Source organism: Pleurodeles waltl, chromosome 10 (assembly GCF_031143425.1).
Source record: "Pleurodeles waltl isolate 20211129_DDA chromosome 10, aPleWal1.hap1.20221129, whole genome shotgun sequence".
In the NCBI taxonomy this organism is placed as follows: domain Eukaryota; kingdom Metazoa; phylum Chordata; class Amphibia; order Caudata; family Salamandridae; genus Pleurodeles; species Pleurodeles waltl.
The window spans coordinates 222,501,235-222,523,407 of record NC_090449.1 but is presented as its reverse complement, the minus strand read 5'-3'; the positions used below and the strand labels follow the sequence as shown (position 1 = coordinate 222,523,407).

Here is a 22,173-nt window from a genome sequence, read left to right as displayed (position 1 = left end):
TGGAGACATTTTAACAAAGTAACACCTTCGAGAAACAGTAGCTCCCCAAGAGCCAGGAGAAAAACCTTTATGCTTCGAAGGCACGGAAAAAAGGGAACTGACGTCGGCGAGGTCCTCTTATTGCCACAATGACATCAGACGGAGTCGCGTGGGAGTCGGGAAATAGTGTCGTCAACGTGCAGAACTGGGAAAAAAAATTCCGACGAATGCTGGGGCATTGGGAGAATTCATTAGGTGAGGAATCTACAGGTAGTAGTATCCATCAGAATGCTGTATTATAAAGACTGAGACACTATTCTAGCTCTAGCCGGCAAAAAAAAAAAAAAAAAAAAAAAAAAGGAGATCTCATGCTGGAAAACAGCAAACTTAGAATTTTTCAAATCCATACCAGGGAGGTGCAGAAAAAGAGGAGCACCTTTGTGGCAGTGAAGCGCCAACTCCACCGGATGGGGTTGGCCTATGCAATGCTCTTCCCGGCCAGCCTCAGAGTAGCAACACACAACCCTACCCAATTTATCACTACACAGAAGGAGGCATGGATTGAACACTAACCACAGAGGGAACACCCAAGTGAATTAGGTGACCAATGACCAAAACCAGTGTGGCAGCAGAAGACACCACAAACTGCATATAGCGGGTCCACCTTGGTTGGGGAGGCCCAACGAGCCCAACAAGCAACTGAAGATATAGTGGGTGTGCGAGTGAGAGCACTGATCAGCCCAACTGCTTCAATCCCAGAATTTGGTGCAGTGGATGATAATGATACTCTCTCCCGAGCAGGGATCCTATCTCATCTGAACACTCCGATGCAGACCCCAAACTGCTGGAGATTACGCCCAGAACTGCAGCTGACTTAATTCAAGATTGAGAATTGTTGAGTCTTTGTACAGGCCACAAATCACGTAAACCATAATTCAGAATGTACACCAGACTCAAATCTGCACTAATCAGAGCAGACAGCTACATGACGACCATTGTTCATTATCACGAATTATATTGCACTCCTTATATGAGCTTTCACAGCCTGGGGGCTGGCGGGGAGAGAAACCATCCCATCGACATTGTGGGCCACAATGGGCATTTATCCCACATCAACTAAAATGGGAGTAGTCGTTCTTACTCGATTGTTAATATTTATTTTGGTTTGGATGAGGAAGAGTCCACCTATCAGTCCTGGGATGAAAGAGTTGGTTGTTTCACAAGTTCTAGGATTTTGGGGGTATTTTGTTCCTTCCGCAATTGGGACTACTTACTAATGGTTATACCGCACAACTCCGCCTTTCCAGGGTAGGACATATAACTCTGTTGACGTCACATATAACTTAAATGGTCACCCCCTACATATTACAAAATAATTCCATGGAACATGAGGGGAATTCACTCCATGTCCAAACGTTAAAAGGTATTTTCCTATCTTGCCCGTCGTAGAGTAATGATAGCTCTCCTTCAAGATACCATAGCAAACAGAAAGAAGGAGCTGCTTTATTCTGTTTTCGCTGCCTTAAGAGGCAGACTAGATGGGAGAGATCACGCTTATAAATGTATATGCCCCAAACCTGAACCAAACCAGCTTCTTTTCAGATCTGTTGCACCATCTCCTTCCTGCTTGGTAGGCAAGGTGCTCATGGGGTGGGTGGGGGGGAAAGGAGGGGGGGGGATTACAATTGTGTAGTGGACTTGACACTGGACATATCTCACCTGCCATTAGGCAATTCACTGGTCCATGAATTAATGAGATTCTTTCCCACCTGGCAGAGAAACTGGAATTGGATAGATTCTTGTCAAACAATGCACCCACAAGACAAACTAGTCTTACTATTTATTGTTACACTATCTACATGTAAGACTAGACACATTTCTCAGCATCTTGATTCACCAAAACATACATAATATAGAATATTTAGCAAGGACACTATCCAACCACAGTCCGGTGCTATTGCACTTAAAATGTGGATACACTCCACCCCCAATATCCACTTGGAAATTGAACCCATAATCTGTAGCAGAGAACAAATAGAACTTTACATATAACAATACTTTGAAGATAACAAAGAAACTACTAATACAAAAAGCATAGAATGGGATACTTTTGACAGAGTCCCAAGAGGACGTTGTATGGCTGAAATAGTTGTGGTCAGGAGAACCTTACTTAATGAGGTGCTGTTGTATGAAACCACTAAGACATTTGTAAAAAGACGGACCAGAAGCTCTGGTCAATCAACCGACTCTCCTAGAAGCCAAGGAGAAGGTAGCCGAACAAAAAGAATGCCTGCGTTGCTTTGCTTAGAAAAATTACATGATTAAAGACCCATACATCACGTGATAAAGCCAGCCAATTATTGGCCTGCCAAGATAACCTCACTAAAATAGGCACCCCCATAGTTAAAACAGAATCAGGGTAGTTATCACACAGACCGACATCAATAGGGAATGTTACACTTACTACTCAACCTTATACAATAGTAAATCTCAGGTCACCCAGAGAGAAACAGGCAACTACCTTTTGGCATTTACATTTCCTTCATTAACTCCTGAGGAAAGCGAACAATTAGGTGGTGATATTACACTGCCAGAAGTGAGAGCTTTGGTTTAACACACGGAGAGAGAGAAAACTCCGGGAACCAATGGCATCCCAGTTGAGTTCTATGCTACATAAACCAATCAGCTAGCACCTGCATTACTGGAGCTATTTAGCGAGGCTAAGACATTGAAGGTGCTCCCTACTACTACAAGAGAAGCACTAGTAGTACTACTTTTGAAGCAAGGGAAACCTCCTCAAGATATAACAGTATGTCGTCCCCCATCTATACTAAATGTAGAATACAAAACATTAAGTAAAATCCTAACCTCTAGACTCCTCCCACATATGACCAGGCTGATCCATCAAGCAGGGTTCATACTGGGCCATAATACGGCACTGAATATCCGTTGGCTACTCCGGACACTTGAAAAACACACTACCATGCACGCTCATGCTGCTGTTTTTACTGTAGATGCCAAAAAAAAAAGCTTCTGACAGCTTAGAATGGAACTAGCTTAATGAGGTCATGCAACACTTTAACCAGGGAAAGGTAGTTTTGAACGGGATCAAGATACTGTACTTGAGTCCTAAAGCAAGAGTCAAGACCGGTAAACACATTTTGGAGGGTTATGGTGTACAACCTGGCACCAAACAGGGCTCCTCGCTCTCACCTTTATTTTTTGCTCCAGCTATGAAGCCACTAGTAATTATGGCCAGAAGCAAAAAAAGACTACCAGTGCCTGGTTGTTTTAGGTGAAAGACCGTATATAGCTCTATACGCTGATGACCTATTGCTGTTCTTACATTATAGCCGAGTGACCTTAGGAGTGCCAAGGAACTCTTAAGAGTTCACATCCATATCGGGACAAAGGGTTAATTGGCTTAAATCCAACTTGTTCCCCATCTAAAATATATAACACCTTAAAAAAAAAAAAAAAAAAAAAAAAAAGTACAAATAACCTACAAAAATAATAATAAAATATTAATGCGACAAGAAAGAACATATGTACTTGGCTATTCTCCAGCAAGCCGCAAACACAAGAAAGGGAGGAAAGCCTATGGGAGTTAAGTAACTAGAAGATTTTAAATGCGACTGACAAGAAAAACTAATGGTATGCTGTGGATGTGTTGTAAGCACACTGAGTCGCAAACAGTTATGTACAACACAGTGCATGCACTGGCCCTAACACTGCAAGCACTTTTAGTGGAAGATAGGAGAAATGGCAGTGGAGGAAACTTTGCCGTATAGATAGTTAGGTGTGATATTATACAGTAAGCTCCAGCGGAAGATGCAGCTTGACGTTTTGAAAACTCCACTGCTTTCTACAGTGTGGTGGCATGACAGCAGGTTGTGGGAGCTGAAATTTAAACAAGCATTTGAAATGCAACGGGTCTCACATTTCTCAGAGTTAGAGCTATAAGAAGTTGTAAACTCCCAACCGGACTTCTGGCCTCATTAAATAGGAAAAAACGAGCACGATCGTGCTGCAAAAAAATGGAAATGGAAATCGAAACGGTCTCAGGGTCGATGTCATGCAAAGCACTCGACTTCTGAAAAGCGAGATTGTGCTTCAAAAAAAAAGAGAAAAAGTAGTCCACAAACCGGACAGAAAACAGCGAGCCTCTTATGTTTTCAGTACTTGGTCGCTGCGCTCTAAGAGGGCTAACCACCGGAAAAGGCATGACGTATGCATGCCTTCCACTGATGAAAGCAAGCAGATTTTTAAAAAGCAAGCCCACGAACCAATGAAAGACACTGACGTGACATGGGCGGGGCTGCAAGCCCTTTTCTAACTACTACAGCTTCTTGCAAGCAATATGCATTCTCTAGCGCATGCTATCGCAAGCTCGTCCCTAAAAAGGGACTTTGGGGGCACTTCAATTGAAGCAGTTCTCAGGTGATAATAGCATTGATTGACCCAATAACGGCCCCCTTCCCCTGAAAGGAAAAAAAATACAAAAAACTATTATACAGGGCTGAGAGCTCAGGTCTGGGATCCAGTCATGATGCGAGAAGTGTGCCTTAAAACGTATTAAAAAAAAAAAAAAAAAACATCTTTTAGATCTTCCTTCATGTACTATCGGGGGTGTGGAATTCCTATAGTCAGACAGACAGGACATTATTTAGGGTTAAGGGCAGCAAGTTTGTATGTTTAGTTTGTCCTTGGGAAAAGTAGGCCCAACCACCTCAGCACAAACCTGGTGGCTGCCAGTTTACAGTATCACATCATGAAGCAGGGAAATTAATTTTAGCAGTTGAGGTAATTGTGTACATATGATTATGTTGTTACAGCTTGTATTTATGGTTTGTTAATGTAATGCATTTATTAAGGTGAGCTCTCTAAATACAGTTAGAAAGCTCAGACTGCACGACTGACAGTGGTTCCAAAATCACACCCAAAAAAAGAAAAAGAAGTGTGTACACGTTTGCACTGTTTGACAATACGAGGATACATGTAATGCTCCCAGAAAGCTCTCTAATTAGATACATATATTTGCAGATGCTTGAAAGCAAGAGTGAGGATTCTTTGCTTTCAAAATAAAATATTCTAAATAAAACGCAACTAGGAAAAATGTTTTGCTAATTTACTGTGAAATTTTATGTACATTTACTCTGAAGCATCATCCAGTGAAATGTCTTGGTGTATACTAGTATTTTCAAACAATTTTCCTAAAGGAAAATTAGTGAAACCAGCTTCAACAAGATTATGGCATAAAAATAAACAAGCATTGGCAAAGCCAATAGGTCTGACATTGATTGTCAATCTCTTGGTTTTGTCAATGCGGGTCTTATTTTGATACAGCTTTTGTAAAAAACGTTATTGTTGTGGGAGCTACTGGGCCCTCACCAGTATAACAAACATTGAAAAAAACTAAAATATTTTTGGTCTCAAAAAGCACACATTGCCACAGTTTTTCTAGCACCATACTAAAATAATTTACGTGCCGAAAGTGTGAAAGAGCAAATCGCTTTCACTCACAGTGAAGCCACCAAATGGAAGGATGAATAGATCGATAGAGAGTGAATGCACTGTAATATTAACAAAGGTCTTGCTTAACGACAGCCCTAATTAGGGGCCCAATTATTAAAGAAAGTCACAAAAGTGCACCCATGGTATAGGTCTTTGCATTAGTGCAAATTTACATAGTCATGAATTCACAAGAGCAATTTAAAGAAGTGGCTCAGGAAATCGTACTCACACAAAGTATTTGTCAACTAGATTCCAGCAAGAGCACATATGCATGAGTAGATTTGCTCATGCAAAAATATGTTGAGTGTTTACAAGTTCACATTCCCTCCAGCCACTCCCCCCCCCCCCCCCACCCCAAATCTGGAAGAAGAAGTTTTAGTTCTGCCATTGTCAAGAGTAAATTCCAGTATGGGAAAAGCTTAGAGAAGAGCTGGTGAAAACCCATTAAAAATGCAAGTTAGTAGGTTTGCACAGACTCAAAGGGCATTCCAACCCTTGAACTTTTGCTTACTGCTACCTCCAGCCCGTAATGTAGATCTACAGAAAGGTTTCAAAATAAGCAAATTGCTAGTATTTAAGCCCTACTATAGTATAAGCCCTGGGATAACCAGAGAGGCTGTTACTAGGGCTCATATATCAAATTGCTTCCATAATTTGTCATCATTCTACAGGGCAAAAGGGACAAGTAGATTTTTCACAGGACAAGTAGATTTATGAAGGAACATGTCCAATGGACAAGAAGATAATACTTTATTAAATTCCACACACCTGATCCTGATTCAAGTAGTCAGAGTGGAAGCGGAGTTGAACTCTTGGAATGCCACTATCAATCCTTAGTTTACGGTTTTCCCACAAATAACTGCAAACAAACTAAAAGTGCCTTCACTGAGTGCCAAGTAAGTAGGTTATAGCAAGTTAGATTGGGCGAGATAAGATCCATTGATTGAGCTGGTGTAAAACCTTAAAATAAAGGATTTTAAAAATCGTGTTCCGTTACAGATATCAACAAGCGTTTGCAATGCAATAGGTCTTGCATTTGCTCAAGATTATATTGTAAATTCATAACTGAACATTTCTTCCCACATAAATTGGTCAGCCCTGCATCATATTTTCGTCTTTTCCTGTCATATATTTCCATTGGCCCTGCATATTACTAAAGCAGTTCCACTTACCTTCTTCCTGTATCTGCAGCAAAAAGGAAAGTGTTGCATGTAGCATCTTAATTTAAATCTGCCATGCTAATTCCAATAGAATACCACTTTCACCAACCCACAATCAGTGTTGCTGGGTGGCTAACACAATTCCCCCCAAAAAAGACACAAGTCAGCCAGAGAGGAGAAAAAAAAAAAAAAAAGAGGGGGGGGGAAATAAAAAGGGGGGGGGGGGGGGCATCCAAACATACCAAACAAGTTCAAACAGCCATAGTGTAATAAGGATGTTAAGGCGGCCTGAATCATGGTCATAATTATAATGAGAAATTACTAAAACATATATAATAATCATATAAACCTCTATCAGAAATAAACTTTTGGCATTAGACCGTAATGCTCAAAACAGACCCTAGAGGGCACCATAACAAAGAACATCACTTGAAAGAAACAGGGTCACGTAACCATATTGTTAGCCCTAAGAGGGGATAAGCACATGAAAAAAATATGGAGAAAGTAATGCGGTGTAACCATATACTTAGCCCCTTAAAGGGCATTTTTAGGGCTAGCAGGCCTACTGCAATGGTATTACCAACAAGGCCTTTAAAACAAACCTTCTCCCAGCTGTAAAACAAAAGTTGTAGCCATGAGAAAGCTTTAAAGATACTGAAGACACTTAATGGTGGGAGTTGTTATTTTAAGGGCCCCACTAACCTGGTGTGGAGACCCAGAGAGGATGTTCACAGAGAAAGCGTTCTGAAGGTGGTCCCTTTGCCCTAAACCACCACAGGCAGAGTTATGAGCAAAAACTAATGCCCTGCAAAGCATTATGGAACTAGTTTTCATACTGCTAATATTATAGTATGTTGACTGCCATGCTCAGAACAGCTCTTAGTGGCTACCACATTAAGTATAGCATTTGAAAGCAATTAATGGTGGTAGGGGTTATTATTTCGGATTCCCCACTAACCTAGTGTGAGGACCCAGAGATGATGTTGACAGAAAGAGGACATTGTGGTCGATGTTTTCAAGGTGGTCCAATTGTCCTAGGACCACCACAGGCTGAGTTATTAACAAAAATGTTTTTTAAAAGTAATGCCCTGTAAAGCATTGTGGGAAAGGTTTCCGTGCCTCAAATATAGGATTATGTCGAAATGACTGGAAGGCTTAGAACAGCCCCTAAAGGACTCCAGAACGAAAAAAGCATTTATAAGAAACATGGTCATGTAACTGTATAGTTAGTCCCTTAAGAGCATAACCAAACCAAAACAAGCTTATTCAAAGCGCCATGGACGCCATGAGCGCGAAGTAAAGACACAAAAAGAAAAATGAGTTCACTTGCAGTCAAACGTATCGGCAATCGTAACATGTAAATGTAACATGGGCAGTCTGCAAGGTGGTAACAAAACTGCCCCAAGGGACAAACGTAAAGCCTTTACAAATGATAAAGGATTTTTGAAAAGCAAGCCCACTGTAGGAAGTTGGCTCTGTATGCACTATTTCAAAGTAAGGAATAGCATGCACAGAGTCCAAGGGTTCCCCTTAGAGGTAAGATAGTGGCAAAAAGAGATAATACTAATGCTCTATTTTGTGGTAGTGTGGTCGAGCAGTAGGCTTATCAAAGGAGTAGTGTTAAGCATTTGTTGTACATACACACAGGCAATAAATGAGGAACACACACTCAGAGACAAATCCAGCCAATAGGTTTTGTTATAGAAAAATATATTTTCTTAGTTTATTTTAAGAACCACAGGCTCAAATTTTACATGTAATATCTCATTTGAAAGGTATTGCAGGTAAGTACTTTAGGAACTTTGAATCATTACATTAGCATGTATACTTTTTACATAAAACACAATAAGCTGTTTTAAAAGTGGACACAGTGCAATTTTCACAGTTCCTGGGGGAGGTAAAGTATTGTTAGGTTACACAGGTAAGTAAGTCACTTACAGGTTTCAGTTTTTGGTCCAAGGTAGCCCACCGTTGGGGGTTCAGAGCAACCCCAAAGTTACCACACCAGCAGCTCGGGGCCGGTCAGGTGCAGAGGTCAAAGAGGTGCCCAAAACACATAGGCTTCAATGGAGAGAAGGGGCTGCCCCGGTTCCAGTCTGCCAGCAGGTAAGTACCCGCGTCTTCGGAGGGCAGACCAGGGGGGTTTTGTAGGGCACCGGGGGGGGGACACAAGTCAGCACAAAAAGTACACCCTCAGCAGCGCGGGGGCGGCCGGGTGCAGTGTGCAAACACGCGTCGGGTTTACAATGGTTTTCAATGAGAGATCAAAGGATCTCTTCAGCGTTGCAGGCAGGCAAGGGGGGGGCTCCTCGGGGTAGCCACCACCTGGGCAAGGGAGAGGGCCTCCTGGGGGTCACTCCTGCACAGGAGTTCCGTTCCTTTAGGTACTGGGGGCTGCGGGTGCAGGGTCTTTTCCAGCCGTCGGGAAATGGAGTTCAGGCAGTCGCGGTCAGGGGGAGCCTCGGGATTCCCTCTGCAGGCGTCGCTGTGGGGGCTCAGGGGGGACAACTTTGGTTACTCACGGTCTCGGAGTCGCCGGAGGGTCCTCCCTGAGGTGTTGGTTCTCCACCAGTCGAGTCGGGGTCGCCGCGTGCAGTGTTGCAAGTCTCACGCTTCTTGGCAGGAGACAGGCCGGTAAGTCTGGGGCCAAAGCAGTTGGTGTCTTCTGTTCTTCCTCTGCAGGGGTTTTTCAGCTCAGCAGTCTTCTTCTTCTTGTAGTTTCAGGAATCTAATTTCTTAGGTTCAGGGAAGCCCTTAAATACTACATTTAAGGGCGTGTTTAGGTCTGGAGGGTTAGTAGCCAATGGCTACTAGCCCTGAGGGTGAGTACACCCTCTTTGTGCCTCCTCCCAAGGGGAGGGGGGCACATCCCTAATCCTATTGGGGGAATCCTCCATCTGCAAGATGGAGGATTTCTAAAAGTTAGAGCCACTTCAGCTCAGGACACCTTAGGGGCTGTCCTGACTGGCCAGTGACTCCTCCTTGTTGTTCTCATTATTTTCTCCGGCCTTGCCGCCAAAAGTGGGGGCCGTGGCCGGAGGGGGCGGGCAACTCCACTAGCTGGAGTGTCCTGCGGTGCTGGAACAAAGCCTTTGAGGCTCACCGACAGGTGTTACAGCTCCTGCCTGGGGGAGGTGTTAGCATCTCCACCCAGTGCAGGCTTTGTTACTGGCCTCAGAGTGACAAAGGCACTCTCCCCATGGGGCCAGCAACATGTCTCTAGTGTGGCAGGCTGCTGGAACCCGTCAGCCTACACAGATAGTTGGATACAGTTTCAGGGGGCACCTCTAAGGTGCCCTCTGGGGTGTGTTTCACAATAAAATGTACACTGGCATCAGTGTGCATTTATTGTGCTGAGAAGTTTGATACCAAACTTCCCAGTTTTCAGTGTAGCCATTATGGTGCTGTGGAGTTCGTGTTTGACAACCTCCCAGACCATACACTCTTATGGCTACCCTGCACTTACAATGTCTAAGGTTTGGCTTAGACACTGTAGGGGCACAGTGCTCATGCACTGGTGCCCTCACCTATGGTATAGTGCACCCTGCCTTAGGGCTGTAAGGCCTGCTAGAGGGGTGTCTTACCTATACTGCATAGACAGTGAGAGGCTGGCATGGCACCCTGAGGGGAGTGCCATGTCGACTTACTCATTTTGTTCTCACTAGCACACACAAGCTGGTAAGCAGTGTGTCTGTGCTGAGTGAGGGGTCTCCAGGGTGGCATAAGACATGCTGCAGCCCTTAGAGACCTTACCTGGCATCAGGGCCCTTGGTACCAGAGGTACCAGTTACAAGGGACTTACCTGGATGCCAGGGTGTGCCAATTGTGGATACAAAAGTACAGGTTAGGGAAAGAACACTGGTGCTGGGGCCTGGTTAGCAGGCCTCAGCACACTTTCAATTCAAAACATAGCATCAGCAAAGGCAAAAAGTCAGGGGGTAACCATGCCAAGGAGGCATTTCCTTACACCCACCAACAAGTGAAAGTGATAAGCATGCTGTGGGCGTGGTTAAAAGCCCACAATACTAACAGGTCAAAGCGCTTGCTTGCTTGAGCTAAAAATGACAAAAAGTAATGCAGTGCAATCATATATTTAGCACCTAAAGGGCAACGTACATTACATATATTCAGTGCGAAGAGGCCTAGAGCAACAATATTACAAAGAAGGCACTTAAAACACAACCTACTCTTAGTTCCAGCCATAAGAAAGGTTAAACAGACACTGAATGGTGGGAAGGGTTATTATTTTGGGGTCTCCACTAACCTAGTGTGCGGATTCAAAGATACTGTAGACAGAAATAGCACAGCGTTGTGAACATTTTGGTGGTGGTCCTATTGTCCTAGGTTGAGTTATAAGCAAAACTGTTTTGAAAAAGAATGCTTTCAAAGCATTATAGGGTGAGTTTCCCCAAGTGCAGTGAATATTGTAGTATCGGCTCTCACGCTGTGCAAGGTGAGGCGCTTTTGCTTGGAGGACTTCTGTTTTAGTAAAGCATTCACCAATTTCTAGACTTTTAAGGGGAGATCCACAAGAAACGATTCAAATTAGGTAAATGTGAACAACGTGACCAGCACTCCCATACCGCCGATCAAGTTCATGCTGTTGTGTGTGTCTGCGCTGCGAGCTCCATGGCTGCCATGAAACATGAAGGAGACAGACAAAAGAATTTTTTCTCCCACGCTTAAGTAGATCGGCAGTCGTGCAATAATCCCTCTAAGAGGGGCAGTATGCAAGGTAGGACAAAAACAGCCTCAAGGTGGGACAAACATGAAGCAATTACCAATGATATCAAGATATTTTTGAAAGGCAAGACCGTGAATGAGTTAAAGAGATGGGCGTGGGGTGGGCATAATTAAAAGTCCACAACACTTATAATTGGTCAAAGCGCTTGCGCGCTCGACTTAAAAAGAGAATTAAAGGACAGATGTGCTCTAGAAAACAGAATCAGTGATCTGAAAAATCAGAGTACAAAGAAGTCCACTATTTCTCTTCAGGAGTCTTGGGTACATGTAAAGTTCTTCCATTACTTAACCAATATACCCAAACCAGTAAGTAGTTTGGCCATTCTAAGATTATTAGGAGGGCTAAAATTAGCCTATGCATGACATGTGGGAGAACTAATGATACAGAACGGGAAGAGGAACTGTTTTGCGTTACAGGAGTGTGTTTTATCTTTTGTTTCCCTATTCTTGTATCTTATCACAATGCTTCAATAGTTGTGCAGGTTCAAGCTCTTTGAAGAAAAAAAATTGTCTTAGTAAACATAACCAAAGAAGAGAGTAACTAGTTAAGCTAAGTTAAGTTAAGCTAAACAGCTTTAAAATATCCCAGTCTCTTGAACCTCAAATACCAATAAAGAAAAGTGATGAAAATATGACTAAAGGAATGGGGCTGCTAAATCCTCCAGGGCATTAAAAATTATATAGCCCCCGTGAATCAAGAGGCTCAAAAAAAATATAGAATTAAAAAAAAATTAGAAAGAGCTAAAAGATGAGATTTCCAACATATGGTATGAGTACAGTAAAGGATTTTTTTTAAAAAATCTATTCCATGAGGTGTTTGCTTAGAGCAGTATAAGAAGCATACATCAACTACCCAATAGATTTATTAGAACATTGAAGCACAGCTGCCGCCGCAGAAAGAATCAAGGAAATAACCTTTCTGAACAAGCTAGAGTAGCAAGGATTACATATATTAAATTGTTTAAATCTCTTCACTCCTTGCAGATAGCATGATCTGCAAACTACGTGCTTAAACCAAAACCAGAGATTTTTAATAGCGAAATCGTGGAGTCTTGCGACAACAGGTCCTTTCAAACAATACATTGTCCAACAGGGTTGTAAGGCTACTTTGGGGATGGAGTGTTCTAAATGTTACAGTACCTGCCATTTTTCTTTCCAGCCACCTACGTCAAATAGACATTTACAGAGATTGTCATTCTTTTGGTTTAAAAGTAATACTCACATTAAAAAGAATCAGACCAAGGACTTAAACCAAAAAAAAAAAAAAAAGAAAAAAAAAAAAAAAGGCTCCAGTTTAACAGAACAGAAATTGAGATGTTCGCAATTCTTGACCAGAGATATAAGAAAGATGAGTTTACTGCCAAACATTTTTTTAAGTTACATAAAATAGACCAAACATGCATTTAAAAAAAGAGACTCTTTTATACAATGTTGTGTACAATCCCGTCACAAATCCACGCAACTTCAGCAGCTCAAATCACACCACAGAAGAAAGGTTAATTAAACAGGAAAGTAGAAATAAGGACAATGTACAAACCTTTTCCATACAATCTTCACAGAAGAAAGACCCCTTTAGACAAAAAGATGGTGCCATGTCTAGACGAAAGGAACTTGTGCACAAATGTGAAGTTAGTTCAGACTGTGAAACATGCTCTTTCATGTGCCCAGAAGAACTGCTTGTGATCTCAGAAAATGGAAAATACCCAGGAGACGTGTAGTTCTGAAATCCCGGAACCTGGTGCAATTTGTGTACTTCGCCATGACGGTTAGGCAAATTAAACTTTCCAAAATAAGGGAAACGTGGTGACGTGGAGTGAAGCAGACAAGATACATTTTCATCTATACATTGTCCATTGAAACTATTGCCAATGCTTGAAAAATGGTCTGTCGTAGGCTTGCTCTTGAATGGACTCACCGGCGGAAACTCGAATCCAGACCCTATTTGACATGTGACTGTTGAAGTGCTCTGAGAGTCTAATACTGTGTTAGGATTAATCAGGTGACCACCACCAAAACTTCTATCATGTGAAGAAGGCAATAGGTTACTTGAGCAAAGGGAACAACAGCTTACTTTGGGGCCAGTCTGAAGCTGTATTTGTTGTTCTTGAAGGGGTTGAATGTTGGGATGTGGTAACGTTGGGAAACGATTCAAGCCAGAAAGTGGAGGCTGTGGAACGTCCTTTAATTCCACATTAGTTTTCTTGTTCTCCATGTAATCCTTCTGTAAAAAAAGCAGGCTCAAAATTAGTCTTTGTTGGCGACACTGCGGAAGACATTTGATCTACTCTCCATTTTTTTTAACAATTCAAATATTAAATGTTTTGTGTGTTACATGCGTTTACCGATTATCGCTAAAATTATCTGTAGATAATTTAGCTACCAATTTTTACTTTTTCAGGATTACTGGAAACAATTGCTTGTTTACAAATATGTATCCTATATATTTATCGTATTTACAATTCAACCTGAATAAGCACTTTACAACTGCAGTGCAATTCGATCACTCTTTCCAGGAGCCTCCAGTAAAGACCAATACAGAAAAACGGCCTGCAGGTTTGCCATGAAATGCTGCAACCCCTTTAAACACAGAAGCCTCTCATGTGGAGGGGGCACTGAATGAGGTTATTTCAGAGATGAGGAGCAACAAACCACACCCAAGGGAACATTAAAACATTTTAAAAATATGTAAATTTAAAACAGCATTAAGAAAGGGCATTTAAATCATCCGTAAATTATTAGTTTGTTACATTTTTGCCCATCTAGAGAGAACCATAAAAAAAATAAAAAAAGCTGTAGTGTGGCTAAAGTATTTGAAAAATTCCTGCATGAGTCACCAAAGACTATCCATAGTCCTGCAACACTAAAAGCAAACTTGAGGGTAGGTATTTTCCAAGATGGCAAGCAAGACAGCAATTAAGCAGGGACTAGGAGAGATACTACGACAATGATAGGACCAATACAAAACAAATTAAAGTCTTGTGTGGTTATTAAGCAAATTATGTTATTGTTATATACACACAATTCAAATCAATTTTCAAAGACTCCTTTTTGAAAGCACAACAAACAGTACACTTGCTATAGCGACCACAATCCCGGCATTTAAGGTGGTCATAGGAGAATGTTCACATTTTTACAGAAGCTTAATAGGCTGATACATCTCAGTATAACCAAGGATGCAACTCCAAGCATGCAACAAATATGAGTAGATTACCTTGCCACTTTATCGAATGAGTCAGTACTCTTCACCTGAAGAAACATGGAAATTTGTTTCATATCAAATTCATATATAAAACACAGATCTAAAGGGAAGCACACCTGCAGTTGCATGTACACAGTTACTCTACAGTGTACATTAACCATAATTTCTGATGCTCTGATGATGATGATTCCGACATTTAGTTAGGGGGGTGTAAGGAAATGCCTCCTTGGCATTGTTACCCCCTGACTTTTTGCCTTTGCTGATGCCAAGTTATGATCTGAAAGTGTGCCGAGGCCTGCTAACCAGGCCTCAGCACCAGTGTTCTTCCCCTAACCTGTACCTTTGTCTCCACAATTGGCACACCTGGCATCCAGGTAAGTCCCTTGTAACTGGTACCCCTGGTACCAAGGGCCCTGATGCCAGGGAAGGTCTCTAAGGGCTGCAGCATGTCTTATGCCACCCTGGGGACCCCTCACTCAGCACATGCACACTGCTTGCCAGCTTGTGTGTGCTGGTGGGGAGAAAATGACTAAGTCGACATGGCACTCCCCTCAGGGTGCCATGCCAACCTCACACTGCCTGTGGCATAGATAGGTCACCCCTCTAGCAGACCTTACAGCCCTAAGGCAGGGTGCACTATACCACAGGTGAGAGCATAGGTGTATGAGCACTATGCCCCTACAGTGTCTAAGCAAAACCTTAGACATTGTAAGTGCAGGGTAGCCGTAAGAGAATATGGTCTGGGAGTCTGTCATACACAAACTCCACAGCACCATAATGGCTACACTAAACACTGGGAAGTTTGGTATCAAACTTCTCAGAATAATAAACCCACACTGATGCCAGTGTTGGATTTATTAAAAAATGCACACAGAGGGCATCTTAGAGATACCCCCTGTATTTTACCCAATTGTTCAGTGCAGGACTGACTGGTCTGTGCCAGCCTGCTGCTGAGAGACGAGTTTCTGACCCCATGCGGTGAGAGCCTTTGTGCTCTCTGAGGACAGAAACAAAGCCTGCTCTGGGTGGAGGTGCTTCACACCTCCCCCCTGCAGGAACTGTAACACCTAGCAGTGAGCTTCAAAGGCTCAAGCTTTGTGTTACAATGCCCCAGGGCACTCCAGCTAGTGGAGATGCCCGCCCCCTGGACCCAGCCCCCACTTTTGGCGGCAAGTCCAGGAGAGATAATGAGAAAAACAAGGAGGAGTCACTGGCCAGTCAGGACAGCCCCTAAGGTGTCCTGAGCGGAGGTGACTGACTTTTAGAAATCCTCCATCTTGTAGAAGGAGGATTCCCCCAATAGGAATAGGGATGTGCCCCCCTCCCCTTGGGAGGAGGAACAAAGAGGGTGTACCCACCCTCAGGGCTAGTAGCCATTGGCTACTAACCCCCCCAGACCTAAACACGCCCTTAAATTTAGTATTTAAGGGCTCCCCTGAACCTAAGAATTTAGATTCCTGCAACTTACAAGAAGAAGAGGACTGCTGAGCTGAAAGACCCCTGCAGAGGAAGAAAAGAAGACACCAACTGCTTTGGCCCCAGACCTACCGGCCTGTCTCCTGCCTTCCAAAGAAACCTGCTCCAGCGACTCTTTCCCAAGGACCAGCGACCTCTGAATCCTCAGAGGACTGCCCTGCTTCAAGAAAGACCAGAAACTCCCGAGGACAGCGGCACTGCTCCAAAAGAACTGCAACTTTGTTACAGAGGAGCAGATTTAAAGACCCCTGCAATCCCCGCAAGAAGCGTGAGACTTGCAACACTGCACCCGGCGACCCCGACTCGACTGGTGGAGAACCAACACCTCAGGGAGGACCCTCCGGCGACTCCTAGACTGAGTAACCAAAGTTGTCCCCCCTAAGCCCCCACAGCGACGCCTGCAGAGGGAATCCAGAGGCTCCCCCTGACCGCGACTGCCTGAACTCTAATTTCCCGACAGCTGGAAAAGACCCTGCACCCGCAGCCCCCAGCACCTGAAGGATCGGAACTTCTGTGCAGGAGTGACCCCCAGGAGGCCCTCTCCCTTGCTAAGGTGGTGGCTACCCCGAGGAGCCCCCCCCCCCCTTGCCTGCCTGCACCGCTGAAGAGACCCTTGGTCTCCCATTGAAACCTACAGAGAACCCGACGCTTGTTTGCACACTGCACCCGGCCGCCCCCGCGCTGCTGAGGGTGTACTTTCTGTGTGGACTTGTGTCCCCCCCGGTGTCCTACAAAACCCCCCTGGTCTGCCCTCCGAAGACGCGGGTACTTACCTGCTGGCAGACTGGAACCGGGGTACCCCTATTTCCATTGAAGCCTAGGTGTTTTGGGCACCACTTTGACCTTTGCACCTGACAGGCCCTGAGCTGCTGGTGTGGTAACTTTGGGATTGCCTTGAACCCCCCAATGGTGGGCTACCTTGGACCCAACTTTGAACCCTGTAGGTGCTTTACTTACCAGTGAATCTAACAAATACTTACCTCCCCCAGGAACTGTTGATTTTTGCACTGTGTCCATTTTCAAAATAGCTTATTGCCATTTTTGCCAAAACTGTACATGCTATTGTGATGATTCAAAGTTCCTAAGATACCTGAGTGAAATGCCTTTCATTTAAAGTATTATTTGTAATTCTTTAACCTGTGGTTCTTAAAATAAACTAAGAAAATATATTTTTCTATATAAAAACCTATTGGCCTGGAATTGTCTTTCCTCATTTATTGCCTGTGTGTGTACAACAAATGCTTAACACTACCCTCTGATAAGCCTACTGCTCGACCACACTACCACAAAAAAGAGCATTAGTATTATCTCTTTTTGCCACTATCTTACCTCTAAGGGGAACCCTTGGACTCTGTGTATACTATTCCTTACTTTGAAATAGTGCATACAGAGCCAAATTCCTACAGGCGGTCTGTACTATCTGCACATGTACCCTTACATTGGGACACTAGATAGATAGCCAGCTTCCTGCAACTTCACTCTACGCCACTGCAATTTACCCTGTACCACTCCAAGTCACTCTGCTCTAGGTCACTACACTAACCACTGCGTTCTACACCAATGCACTCTACACCACTTTACTCAGAACCACTGCACTTTACACCACTCCACTGTATGTCACTCTACTCTGCAACATTGTACTCTATGCCACTGCACCCTACTCTGTGCGATCCTATGATACTACTCTGCACCACTCCACAACAATCTACTCTCCGCCACTCCACTTTACACCATTCTACCCTACGCCAGTGCGCTCTATACCACTCTAACGAATTGCACTCTACGTCACTGCCACTCTCTACTCTACACCACACCACTCTACTGCAATCCATGCCAATGCACTCTACACTACACCACTCCACTGCAATCCATGCCAATGCACTCTACACCACACCACTCCACTGCAATCCATGCCAATGCACTCTACACCACACCACTCCACTGCAATCCATGCCAATGCACTCTACACCACACCACTCCACTGCAATCCATGCCAATGCACTCTACACCACTCCACTGCAATCCATGCCAATGCACTCTACACCACTCCACTGCAATCCATGCCAATGCACTCCACTCCACTCCGACACTTTCATCCTTAACACTAAACTCCACACAACTCCTCACAATGATACTATGCCATTTCACAACACTCTTGTTATTCAACTCTATTGCACTACTCCACTCTGTGCCACTCCACAACAATTTACTTTGCTCTATGTCACTCTACTCAATATCACCTACACCACTCCACTCCACTCCAGGCCACTGTATGGCACTCGATTCAACTCCCATCCACTCTATGGCACTACAACACTCCACTTTACTACACTACACTCTCCTTTACACCACAACTTTTAGTCCTGCTGAAATGCAGCCACCCTGGTGTTCAACATGGCTAAAACACATTTAGCAAGCAAGCAAGCAGCTCTTTCATAGACAAGACCTATTGGCTTTGCCAATGCTTGTTTCTCTTTAGTTACAGATCCAAGTTGGATGGTTAACCATAGTAAATAAAAAACGTAGGCAGTTTTTTATGAAGGTGGGAGAATGGAAGCTACAAGTGGAAGGGGAGGGCGCAGTGAAGCAACTCAACCAAAGAGGAAACATGGACAACGTTGAGGGGTGGCAAAGCAAAGACTCGAAAGCAAGAAGGGGTAGGAGACACAAAGGGAACAAGCATTTGCAATGCAATGGGTCTCACATTTAATCCAGTTAGAGCTATTAGTGTTGTAAAGTCGTAACAGGACTTTTCTTGCCACTTAAATTGAAAATGAAAAAGTAAAAAAAAAAAAAAAAAAATACAGTTGACAAAGAGCCAATTCAAAGCGCCATGGCCGCCATAAGCATGAGCGCAAAGGAGTGACACAAAAATCTAAATAAGTTTGCTCGCAGTCAGTCTACAAGGTGGTACAAAATCACCCCGAGGAGGGAAAAACGTAAAGCATTTAATAATGATAAAGGATTTTTTAAAGGCAAGCTCAGGAACAAGTGAAAGTGATAGGCGTGAGGTGGGCGTGGTTAAAAGGCCACAATACTTACAACGGGTCAAAGCACTTGAGTGCTCAACTTAAAACTGAAGGCCGTTGACTTCATTACATTTCCTGTCTACAGCCAGGCAGTCACGAATGAAACCAGAAGTGTGGTGGAAGAGGGACCTGATGAGATGTCCTTCTCTTCACTCCAGAGAGCCACCACAAAGAGGACACGGGCCACGGTAGAGTGGCAAAGAGACCATTTGATTGGTGTCGGGTTTGCATGGGAATGTAGTTTATTTTACAGAGCTGCTACCGCACTGTGGAGTTGCCAGCAAAGTGAGGGGAAGCTGGCAATTATATTTGGGGAGATTGAGCAACCCTGCAACGTTCATTGGACAAGATGCCTAAACATGCAAAATCTGCAGTGAGGTGTGAAAAGTTTCTAACTATGGTTGGGTAGCCCTTTGCAACACTGCATTGTGGAAATGCTTGGATTATTGGGGTCAGTATGGGGATATTTACAAAACTGGTAGCTGTATAGGGAAGAAAGCTTGGTTGAGTGCTGGGGTAGTGAGAAAAAGTGAGTGCTGGTGAGTCATTATGCATAAGGGCAGTGCTAAAGTACACGATTGTGGAGACACGTAGTATTGGCGAACAGTACTGAGAATCTTACAGAGTTTGAGAGAGTGCATTAAAGCTTGCAAAATGTGACTCAACTCAAGGTAGTTTGAGGTGTTGGAGGGACAATCTTAGGGAGCTTGCTAAGTGAGGAAGTGTGGAGAAGCTCACTGGATTGGGGGCTCCGAGGATAAGCTTAAAGCATGGGGAAGTTCGTGAACGTCTGCACTATCAAGGGTAAGTATAGAGAAGCTTGTAGAATTGAAGGCAATATGAGGTAACTTCAGTATTGTAGATGCAGCCAGGGGACGCTTACAGAAGTGGGGAGCAGGAGGAATCTTACAGTACCATGGGCTCAGAGGGTAAACTTGCAGCAGATGGTATTGTGGCAACATCGGCACCATCAAGGGTCGTGCAGAGAAGCTTGCAGAATTGATTGTAATATAAAAGGTAGCTGTCGGTATTCGAGGTGCAAATTGTGGACGCTTGCAGAAGTGGGGAGCAGGGGGGAGCTTGCAGAATTGGGAGGCCAAGGTTAGTCTTATAGTAAGGGACACTGGGTGAAACACTGAACTATCCAAGGTAGAAATGGTGCAGGAACAATTTTTAGAGGGTGTGTACTAGTCTTCAACGTCACCTGACTTAAGTGCTATGACTGTACTTTAAATGCTGTAGATGTAGATTTTGAGATATCTGTACTTCGCAAAGCAAGGGCTTCTTTATTTATATATAAGCACTAAAAAGGCTCTGGAATACTGTGACCATCACCTTTCACCTGTACCAAGCAAGTGTGTCATTTGTTAAAATGAGAAAATACCCTAAACATGCAGGAATAGGCAAGAAAAGTAAACACAGCTCAAAATGTTCATAATATTAGCATAACTTTCTCAAAGTTGCCTGTCTTGTGATAGCTTGCGACTGAACAGGGTAAATACAGCATGGCTAATAAATAAACTATTCTTTATTGTTATTTCTCCAGGCAGCATGGTGATGCCAACAGTGGCGAAGGCCTCTGAGTATAAGCTTGAGGTGTGGGGCAGTGTGGGAAGCCTACACTATCCAGGGAAGTGCAGAGGAGTGTGCAGCACTGGGGTAGGGTCAGGTAGCTTGGAGAGGTGTGAGGCAGACTGTAGAAGCTTTCAGAAGTGGGGAGTTCTATGGAAACTCTGAAGACTGGCCAGTCTCAGATGCAGAATAAATGGCCGCTGGACAGAACTAAACGTTAACAGGACAGTTTTTTTTTTTTTTTTTTTAAACCACATGCCTAAAAATATACTTAATTTGAACAGAAAGGGAATTTCACCCTTCCAGCCACGGACAGTGTTTCTGTGAAAAAAAGTACTTTTCTTTTTATGTTAACATAACGAAAGGTTTTGCAAGCATTTTTGCTTCACATTTCAACAAAGCTCTAATGAGTTTAACAATAGCAGAGCAGCCTGAGAAGATGTATGGCCCCAATAAAGGAGAGAAGCAATACCCTGTGTGCGGATGTCTGAGGGCTGGCAGGGAGGGGACCTGGAGAGAGAGACTTCAGATGAGGCTTTGCAAGCTTCATATCCTTGATTCTAGGTTTAGCAACATTCTACCGGAAAGGGCATACATATTGTGGCTTTCGTGAGCAGCGAGCTAAATGTTCAGGCACCTGGTGTTTCTTTTGTAAAACAAGCTTATAATTAGGTGCCGGAGCTAAATGAGCCACTGGAAAAAAGCCAAAACAAATGTCAGCGACATGGGAGGAGGTGAGAGGAATGGAATGCTGCAGTGTAACGCAGGCAGCTACCAGCCTACAACACTCACAGTGAAAAGTGAGCAACAAAGAAATGATAAAAGTAGTTCATCACAGCAACAGATAAAGAAACTAAAGTGGAAAAATAAATTAGTTGGTCACAGGAGAAAAAGGCAGAACTTATCACTAGCAAGCAAACATTTTTAAAGTACAGTGCAACCTACAAATGAAATCGCTTCAAGCTATAAGAAGTATACTGTAAGTATACACGAGGTTAAACGCTTACGCTCGACCTTAAAAGGGGGGTGGCAGATACAGGAAGGGCACGGGTGGCTGGAAGCAGCGGGTAGAAACCCATGAAGGCACATGAAGACACATAACAAACGAGGGCAGAGATAAGCTGTCGGGCAACAGAGCAAGACTTCTCAAAAAAACAAACATTCTTATGTAGTGCTTCACACAAATAAAATAATAAAGTAGTGCTTAAAAAGCCAGCAGTGGAAGCAGCGGTGCCAGCCAATCAAAGCGATTATAATAAGACACAAGATTGACAGGCTGGGACACAAATAAGAAGCAGGGAACTAAAGTGACAAGAAAAGTTAAGCCATGGTAAGCAATAAGAATGCTCTAACCCTTCTATGTTCTTGGAAAGACAAAATATGCCTCGCAACAGGCAGTGCATGTGCTGTCTGGCAGGCTCAACCTAAAAAGGACTGTATGAAATTTTAACTTAAATTATGGTTGTAATAAATGGCGTAAACGCAGATTTATCACGCTCGC

The 22,173-nt window shown here is 43.5% G+C and overlaps 1 protein-coding gene across 8 annotated transcripts in view; it reads right to left on the bottom strand.

Moving 5' to 3' along the window:
• MARF1 (meiosis regulator and mRNA stability factor 1) overlaps positions 1-22,173 on the bottom strand; it is a 586,552-nt gene that overhangs the window by 522,384 nt on the left and 41,995 nt on the right. For 5 of the 8 annotated variants that reach the window (XM_069210203.1, XM_069210202.1, XM_069210207.1 and 2 more), the window contains exon 3: positions 12,934-13,617. In XM_069210203.1, the coding sequence (XP_069066304.1) occupies positions 12,934-13,617 (684 nt within the window). The remainder of the gene's footprint in view (positions 1-12,933; positions 13,618-22,173) is intronic. The other 3 variants (XM_069210208.1, XM_069210209.1, XM_069210210.1) reach the window with 3 other exon arrangements.